The sequence below is a fragment of the Lupinus angustifolius genome, chromosome LG19 (genome assembly GCF_001865875.1).
Source record: "Lupinus angustifolius cultivar Tanjil chromosome LG19, LupAngTanjil_v1.0, whole genome shotgun sequence".
Taxonomy (NCBI): Eukaryota; Viridiplantae; Streptophyta; class Magnoliopsida; order Fabales; family Fabaceae; genus Lupinus; species Lupinus angustifolius.
In genome coordinates this window covers 3092568-3102508 of record NC_032027.1, presented here as the reverse complement: position 1 = coordinate 3102508, position 9941 = coordinate 3092568, and the positions used below count along the sequence as shown (strand labels likewise).

At 32.6% G+C, this 9941-nt stretch overlaps 1 protein-coding gene across 1 annotated transcript; it reads left to right on the top strand.

The window, feature by feature from the left end:
• LOC109334924 (calcium-dependent protein kinase 20) lies at nucleotides 2931-9354 on the top strand. The gene is made up of 8 exons (XM_019570938.1): nucleotides 2931-3698; nucleotides 4844-4967; nucleotides 5082-5225; nucleotides 5990-6142; nucleotides 6298-6413; nucleotides 6530-6697; nucleotides 7104-7331; nucleotides 8891-9354. The coding sequence occupies exons 1-8, from the start codon at nucleotides 3195-3197 to the stop codon at nucleotides 9035-9037; spliced, it is 1584 nt and encodes a 527-aa protein (XP_019426483.1). The 5' UTR covers nucleotides 2931-3194; the 3' UTR covers nucleotides 9038-9354.

Sequence of the window (9941 nt, the reverse complement as noted above, 5' to 3'; positions counted from 1 at the left end):
TATATATATATATATATATATATATATATATATATATATATATATATATATATATATATATATATATATATATATATATATATATATATATATATATATATATATATATATATATATATATATATATATATATATATATATATATATATATATATATATATATATATATATATATATAAAAGTGGTGGAAAATAAGAATTCAATATTCTATTATCTAATATAGTAGTTTATTTTCGGGATGTTGGAAATATATTATTGTATTAGTCTCACATTACCTAGTATTCGAATGGAGGAGAGAAACCAATATTATATATTGAACTTAAACCCTTTATTATATCATGTCTCAAATATAAGCATCAATTAGAAATAGAGATGGTCATAAGCTCATGAGTGTGCTAGAGTTTGTAATCTTTATTTCCTAATAATATATTGGTAGTCATTCAATATTGTTAGAGACATAGGCATATTGATCGAACCTAGTTAAAAATTATAATTTTTTATTATGTGTGCTTTATTTGATTACTTACAACAAACATTGTGTAACAATCACTTTCATCACACCAACAATTAGTAAGAGAGTCATTTGGTTGGTGACTCTTAACCTAGGTGTCACATTAATATGGTTAAGTTCAATGGAACTAAGAATTTGGATAATGACAAATAAGGGTGAAAGAAATGTTGTCCAGACAAAGTCTACCAAAGATAATAAATCACATGAGCTAAATGAGAAGGAAACATGGTGAGACCGTAGTGAATAGTGAATACCCAATTTTGTTCATTCCAAAAGTTCAAAGAAATATTTTTTAATTAATCAATTAAAAAACGAAAAAATAAATAAATCAACTAAGGATAATGATTTAAAAAATAATTTTGGAGTTCATTTCAAATTTCCCACTTTTTTCATATGAAAATATAAAATAAAAAAACTAAGTGACTTAATGGATACTTACTAACTCAACAATGACGAGATATCATTTCAGAATCAATTTCTCCCTCCATTTTCATTTTATTTTTAAATAAAAAATAAAAAAGTTTCAAGTTAATTAATGGACAATTATTGGCTCAATAATGAAGATATTTCATTTCAAAAAACCACATGTTTAATCCTTTAGTGTTCATTTTTAATAATATTGAAAGACTTGAGGAGAATAGTTGTTGATGAACTTTGGTGTAGAAGTTCCATAATATCAAAAGACTTCATAGCAATAAAGAGCTAGACGGCAAATTCCTTTGGATGACAATACGAAAAACTGCACTACAAGTTTGACGAGCTAGACTATTGGTAACATCATTAATGATACTCAGAAAAGCTTACGTTGAATGAGAAGTAGGCTATCATGTGAAGGAGCTACTAAAGAGAGTTAGAGACTGAACAAGATGAAGTTGAATATTTACTAAGATGAAGATTATTGTGTATATTTCTCACGACATATTTGTCTCCTTTAATCAAAGTGAAGATTGTTAGGATATTTAAAATATATTATTGCATAAAGTCTTACACTATATAATATCATAATATAAGAAAGAAACCAATGTTACATCATATACTAAAATCCTTTGTTATAATATGTATAAAACATAAGCATAAATTGGAAATACCTCATGATTCTTGGGCCTATGACACTACTACAAGAAAATATCTTGTTAGGCACAACTATTTTGCCATACTAAATGTCATGTGTCAAAATTAATACTAAAACCAACCCATTAACTAGTGTAGTTGGGCCCATGGCAAAATGAAGTCACAAAAAAATCTACAAACTCCCTCAATTTAATTTTTCCATATCCTTCCCTTTTATTTTCCCCTTTAGTTTGTCTCACACAATCCTTTTTCATCTTTATTCTTCCTATGTCCTTTTTACCATTACCCTAAAACCCACACTCACTCCCTCCTATTTCATCTTCCTGCCAACTTCACTCCATCTTAACCTTGATTATCAATATAATAATTCCTTTTTGTTCTTCAACAAAATAATAATCCCTCTTTGTTCTAGAATTCATTTGTTCAATTTGAATTAAAGAGTGAATTGTTAAAATAAAAGGGAGGGAAAGGGAAAAATAAAATAGAGAGAATTTGTCGGTTTTTTTGTGACTTCTTTTTACCATGGATCCAACTATATTAGTTAATAGGTCGCTTTTAATTTTGACGCAAGTCATTTAGTGTAGTAAAATAGCAATGCCTAACAATATATTTTCTTGTAGTGTTTGCTCTCTTCTAGAATACATCTTGTCTAGAATATTTTTCTGAAAGTGTACAAATGTGTTCATATATATTTTTTTTATACTCTTGCCTAACAGAATCTAAAAAAGTTTTATTCCCAACTCAAAATTTCATTACTTTTTCTAAAATAGCACCTAAACTAATTTAGAGGATCCATAATATCAAATGCAATAAGTAATGTCGATTTTGACCAACATGCTTTCTTCTAGAATGACACTAACAAAGATTATACACATGCTGTCAAGATTGGTTAGTCAATTAAAACTTAAAATACAAAAGATATGTTTGTTTATTTGCATTTATACACATGGTATTAATTACTTTATCTATTTTTTCACATATTATAATCTCTTAACTTTTAATTTTACCTAGAAAACAAAATCTATATGAAAGACATGCAAATCAAACACATGCCACACAAAATCTTAAACTTCCAAATACATTAGAACAATCTCATTGACCCCTTTTTCTCTCTCAAGATTTTTTTGATACTATTAACTATTAGAAACATCCCTCACTTTATGCTAAGAATCATGATTCATAATTTTTATTATTATTTTGCTCAATAATCAATAGTGAGAAAATAAAATAATAAAAATAAATCTAAAAGAAGATTATAAAAACCATGATCCATTATCTTTATTATTTAACACTCACGCGCCTAATTCTCCTTTTTCTACATTCTTTAAAATCCTTACTTTAAATTCACCACCCTCTCACTCTTCTTCACATTTTTCTTCTTCTCCTATACTCTTTCTCTTCACAATTCACCATTTTCTCTTCCATTTTCCTCATACCCATTTCGAAAAGTCTAGTTCTTTATCATTTCCTTCAATTTCCCCCAAAAAAAATTGGGGGAATTTTTTCAATTCAAGTTTGTTTTATCTGATTAATTTTTCACCTGGATACTAGATTTCAGAATACCCAATTGATCAAAACCTCATAAAAACCAAATCTTTTCGAATTTCTCCACATGGGTAATTGTTGTGTAACACCACGAGTTCAACCAAGAGAAAGGAACCATAAGAAGAAGAAAGTGAAGGAAAACCCTTTCGCCGTTGATTACATAAACGACACCGTTTTAACAAAACTAACCGTTTTGAGGAACCCAACGGGTAAAGAAATCGAGCTCCAATACGAGCTGGGTCGAGAACTGGGTCGGGGTGAGTTTGGTGTAACGTATCTATGTACTGATAAGGAAACTGGTGAGGACTTAGCATGTAAACAGATTTCGAAGAATAAGCTTAGAACTGCTATTGATATTGAAGATGTGAGAAGAGAGGTTGAGATAATGAAGCACTTGCCAAAACATCCTAACATTGTGACTTTGAAAGATACTTATGAGGATGCTAATGCTGTTCATCTTGTTATGGAGCTTTGTGAGGGTGGCGAGCTTTTCGATCGAATTGTGGCGCGCGGACACTATACTGAACGTTCTGCGGCTCTTGTCATTAAGACCATTGTTGAAGTTGTGCAGGTATAAGATAAGATGTGTTTGGAGGGACAAAGATATATTGTCCCTATTCACGTTGCCGAGTCTCCCGAACCAATCAATTAAAATGAAGCAAAAATAGAAAAAGTCATGAGTATTTAATTTTTTTTAACTGACATGTCATGTTTTGATTGATTCGGGATAGACTTGGGAACATCGGATCTTTGTCCGTGTTTGGAGTAGCTTATTTTGTGTTATACTAATAAATTAAAAGTGATTTTTTTTCTTGGTCAAACTTAATTGAAACTGAACATTGACTTTGGAGTGATTGGGTCTGCTTGTGAATATGACATTTTTAGCAAGGTTTTAAATAGCAGAACCTGTTTTGGAAAGTCCCAAAAACCTTGACGTTTGGGACAAATGCAGCCGCTATGGTTTCGGTGACTGTCAAAACCTCTACTAATTACTAACATTTACTTTTTGGTGTTAGGTCTGTTTCTGTGGTAGATTATTTACTAATTACTATGTTCAAAATTGAATTGTAATTTAATGATCCTTATTGTTGAAGTTGGAGTACCTTCTGTGAGAGAGACATTTGTATTTAATACACTAATTACTTAGACTGGTGGAGAAGTAGATATGAAAACCATGGGAATAAGACTCCTTAAAGTGACTCTGCTATAGTGAGTCTGTCTTGAACAAAAGTAAGGTGTATCAACTTGTGGATACATTAAATGATCTAAATGGTGGATAGAGATCTAAAGCACAAAGAGATCCCAATGCTAACATAAGTTGATACACTCTTACTAACTTTAGAGGTGCCTTATGCAAAACTATGTGTGATGTTTTGTTTCGTTATTTATCAGTATATACATTTCACCTTTTGTGTGGGTGGTGCCGCGTGATGGTTAATTGGGTATTTATATTATTAGCGGCATTTGAAATGTCATCTTGTGGTAAAGAGATGATTTATGCAGCTCACATATCATATTTGTTTCAAGTAGATGATGTTATTATGTAAACAATAAAAGCATCTTGTTTGCTGTATTATTCCGGAACTTGATCTTTGAAGCGAAAGTGTTGTGTATGATTTCCCCCTTGTTTTTATGGGGGTTCTTTGCAATTTATTTGCATTGATGTGCTTGGGTGTTATTGAATAATGATTGTTTTGTATTGTTGTTGGGTTTCAGATGTGCCACAAACATGGTGTGATGCATCGGGATCTCAAACCTGAAAACTTTCTGTTTGCAAATAGCAAGGAAACGGCAGCTCTGAAGGCTATTGATTTTGGATTGTCAGTGTTCTTTAAATCCGGTAATGCTTTTGGCTAACAACTGAGTCTCTTAATGTTGTTGCTTGATTGCTTTTCAACATTTTGTTGCTGCTATTGATTAACAGTTGTCTGAAGTTTGTCACCATATTATGCAGGTGAAAGATTTAATGAGATTGTTGGAAGTCCATATTACATGGCACCAGAGGTATTAAAGCGAAACTATGGCCCGGAAGTAGATATCTGGAGTGCTGGTGTAATTCTATACATCTTACTCTGTGGTGTCCCACCATTTTGGGCAGGTTGGTTTGCTCGTGAACCATGTTTCTTGGTTTTTCAGTGCCTGAAATCTTGAATGGTTGACTTTTAAGTTACCGTTCTTCGGAATTCATGCAACCAATGTACTACAATATATAATAGCTATAGAAAGTGTTGGAATAAAAATAAATGCATGTTTTTTGTATTTCATTTTGGTCGAGAAAGAGTAGTTTAGTAGTTAGTAAATACATGTTATCATCTGTTCTTTGACATCTACCTGGATTATGACAGTAAAAACAAGGTGAAAGTTATAACTTGGTTAGATGACTAATTGCATTAGTTGCATGCCATTAAGTATGTATTGATTGTTCATTGGGTTGGTAGTGTCTTAAAGAATTCAACCATTTCTTTTTTCCATTTATTTGTCGGCTCTCGGCTAAACTATTGTACTTATTATTTCCTCTTTCGAAGGTGTTTATTCCCATGAATTCATCCAAAACAGTCTCTCTTGGGTGGATGAAGATGTTTCATTCTTATGTGTGGCATCGTTCTTATTTTGCATTTTTCTCACCGTATTTGCATCTTTATGTTTCCGCACTAGGTGGGAGCCTCGTACACTGGGCCACCCCTTTTATATGCATCTTTATGTTTGATATTAAAATAATCAAGATTGTATATATTGAATTGGTCATTTTCTTCCTTCACTTCAGTGCTATTTCTACTGCATCACTATTTCATGTTTTTTCCTGTTATATTAGTATGTTTTTCTAAATCCCCTCTCTCTCTCGCTCCCATTTGCAAAATGAAGAAACTGAACAAGGAGTTGCACAAGCAATAATACGATCTGTTGTTGATTTCAAAAGAGACCCTTGGCCAAAAGTTTCTGATAATGCAAAAGACCTTGTGAAGAAGATGCTTAATCCTGATCCGAAGCGGCGGCTTACTGCACAGGCTGTGTTAGGTAACATGCACTTCATATATAATGCTTTTGAGAAATGAACAAAAGTGTAGATTGTCTGGAACATTTTCTGCTCAGCAAACTAATATTTGTTTATTCTTTATGATTTGGAAAATTGAAATATGGGTATGTTAACATGACTTGTTAATGCAACGCAGATCATCCATGGATACAAAATGCGTACAAAGCTCCTAATGTCTCATTAGGAGAATCTGTTAGAGCAAGGCTCCAGCAATTTTCTGTAATGAACAAGCTTAAGAAAGTGGCTTTGAGGGTAATGTTCGCAACAATATTCAAATATCCGTTGAAGATTCATTTGTGAAATATTCATCAATGCATGATTCTAATTCACGAGTCATTATTTTTTTAACGATTATTATTTCATAACAGGTGATTGCCGAGCATTTGTCAGTTGAAGAAGCTGCTGGATTAAAACAAAGGTTCCAGATTTTGGATATAGGCAACAGAGGCAAGATTAATATGGATGAACTACTAGTAGGGATGCAGAAACTAGGCCATCAACTTCCTGATGAAGATATCAATAATATTATGGAAGCTGTGAGTATTATTATTACCCTTGGTCTGAATTAATAGGTTGAAAATGAGTACCGTTATCAAAATTTGAGGTCTTTTGTTTTTTCAGTGTATTGTCTTCGCAATATGTCAAACTAAATGCAAATTTGGGCAAGTTTAGTTGGCATAACTGCAATGCTTATTTCGCAAATGCTAAAAGGTTTTTTTGGGTAATGTTTGAACTAATGAGTCGCCAATAGCATACATTCTTGTTTGTCCCAGTGTCGTTTCCTCCCTTCCTTAAAAGAAACTTCATCATAAAAAATGCCATTTCCTCCCTTTTACAGAAAAGCTTCATAATAAAAATTGCCATATGGATGTACAATTTCTCTTAACTCATTGATTAACATATATACCCTTCGACTTCTGATGTTTGGGGTTGCTTATGCAGGGTGATGTAGATAATGATGGGTACCTAGATTACGGAGAGTTTGTAACCATTTCCGTTCATATGAGAAAGATGGGAAATGAAGAGCACCTTCACAAAGCCTTCCAATATTTTGATGAGGATCAAAGTGGTTATATTGAAATCGAGGAGTTGCGTAAAGCCCTATCTAATGAGGTTGGTGTGAACAATGAAGTCATTGATGCAATTATGCATGATGTGGACACAAACAAGGTCAGTATATTTGATCCGAAGCGGCGGCTTACTGCACAGGCTGTGTTAGGTAACATGCACTTCATATATAATGCTTTTGAGAAATGAACAAAAGTGTAGATTGTCTGGAACATTTTCTGCTCAGCAAACTAATATTTGTTTATTCTTTATGATTTGGAAAATTGAAATATGGGTATGTTAACATGACTTGTTAATGCAACGCAGATCATCCATGGATACAAAATGCGTACAAAGCTCCTAATGTCTCATTAGGAGAATCTGTTAGAGCAAGGCTCCAGCAATTTTCTGTAATGAACAAGCTTAAGAAAGTGGCTTTGAGGGTAATGTTCGCAACAATATTCAAATATCCGTTGAAGATTCATTTGTGAAATATTCATCAATGCATGATTCTAATTCACGAGTCATTATTTTTTTAACGATTATTATTTCATAACAGGTGATTGCCGAGCATTTGTCAGTTGAAGAAGCTGCTGGATTAAAACAAAGGTTCCAGATTTTGGATATAGGCAACAGAGGCAAGATTAATATGGATGAACTACTAGTAGGGATGCAGAAACTAGGCCATCAACTTCCTGATGAAGATATCAATAATATTATGGAAGCTGTGAGTATTATTATTACCCTTGGTCTGAATTAATAGGTTGAAAATGAGTACCGTTATCAAAATTTGAGGTCTTTTGTTTTTTCAGTGTATTGTCTTCGCAATATGTCAAACTAAATGCAAATTTGGGCAAGTTTAGTTGGCATAACTGCAATGCTTATTTCGCAAATGCTAAAAGGTTTTTTTGGGTAATGTTTGAACTAATGAGTCGCCAATAGCATACATTCTTGTTTGTCCCAGTGTCGTTTCCTCCCTTCCTTAAAAGAAACTTCATCATAAAAAATGCCATTTCCTCCCTTTTACAGAAAAGCTTCATAATAAAAATTGCCATATGGATGTACAATTTCTCTTAACTCATTGATTAACATATATACCCTTCGACTTCTGATGTTTGGGGTTGCTTATGCAGGGTGATGTAGATAATGATGGGTACCTAGATTACGGAGAGTTTGTAACCATTTCCGTTCATATGAGAAAGATGGGAAATGAAGAGCACCTTCACAAAGCCTTCCAATATTTTGATGAGGATCAAAGTGGTTATATTGAAATCGAGGAGTTGCGTAAAGCCCTATCTAATGAGGTTGGTGTGAACAATGAAGTCATTGATGCAATTATGCATGATGTGGACACAAACAAGGTCAGTATATTTTCACTTTTTAGTTCAATCAAAAAATATATTTTGCCACATGCTCAAAGATTTTGGACATCCATGCTCCATTCTTAATTTTCTTGATGTTCTGTGTTTTTATGCAAAAAATATTTGCTTGCTACCATTTCTGCATACCCTAGTGGGAGTGTGTTAAGTATTAAATGTCCCTACATGGACAACCCTCGCCATTCGAGTTAACTTTTGTGGTAGAGTTAGACCCGATTGTTCGAACATGCTTTAATAAAAAAATTCGCCATCGATCTGTTTTACTTGGATTCACCCTTTGGTCTTGTCTCTATGAAATTGCAGGATGGAAAAATAAGTATTGAGGAATTTGCTGCAATGATGAAGGCTGGCACGGATTGGAGAAATGTATCAAGGCAGTATTCAAGAGAAAAGTTCAACAATCTCAGCCAAAAATTGTTCAAGGATGGTTCATTACAATTTAAAAAATGAAAAACCAGTTTTACATGTGGAAAAGAAAATATGATAAAGAAGTCTTATTTTATTTTTTAATGAATGAAATATGATATAGGATATTGGACCCTTGCAGTGATGTGTATGTGTTTGGTTTGGAATATGTTTCTATTTTTGGTTTGTTGAGGTTATAGAAGGAGACAACATGAGGGGATGAAACAACATTGGATAAGTCTTCATTTGTGGCTGTCAATATTTCAAACTGTCAACTCTATAAGTATTCTGTCATTTTTATGCAATCCTTGCCTAGACTGATGCTACTGTAATAGTGCATGAATTGTGTCAAATATAATAAAGGAGAGTTCTGTTTACAAAATTATGCCACTTCTTATATTGCTAATAACTCTATATAAAACAAATTTAGTTAAACCAATTGTGTTGAAAGTTCCTAGATCTCATCAAATTTTATTAATAAACTCGTCTGCGATCCGTGAGCCTTCAATCATCGTGAAGTTCTATTGCTACTAGGCCATGGGTGAAGTATCGGCTTAAACTAAAATCATTATTTTTTCTTAGTTATAAACTCTTTTAGCTATTCTTTTGTATCTAATATAAAACTTCATACTTAAATATAACTAATAATTTCATCCTCAAGTGTGGATGTCTTATACTTACGAGCCTACTTTATTGTAAGTCCATCAAGTCTTAGCTGAATCGTTGGCTTTAATATTATTTGATGGACTTGTATACGATGCGAAAGACTCTAACCACATATTGATGATATTATTACCTGATTATGGGAAGGGTAAAGAGTTACAATCAGACATCAGTTTGAAGAGGAAGAATAAAAAAAAGCTTTTCGTGAATAAGAAATGTGCATTGTTCTTGAAAAAACACAACCTTCTTGTTTTGATGAAGAAAACTATCTATAAGGTGATACTAC

Excerpts from the sequence above, each read along its gene's own strand:
- LOC109334924 (XM_019570938.1), top strand. The coding sequence starts at position 3,195 with ATGGGTAATTGTTGTGTAACACCACGAGTTCAACCAAGAGAAAGGAAC. Across the intron at positions 5,226-5,989 it reads TGTCCCACCATTTTGGGCAG|AAACTGAACAAGGAGTTGCA; the intron begins GTTGGTTTGCTC and ends TGCAAAATGAAG. Across the intron at positions 6,698-7,103 it reads TCAATAATATTATGGAAGCT|GGTGATGTAGATAATGATGG; the intron begins GTGAGTATTATT and ends TTGCTTATGCAG.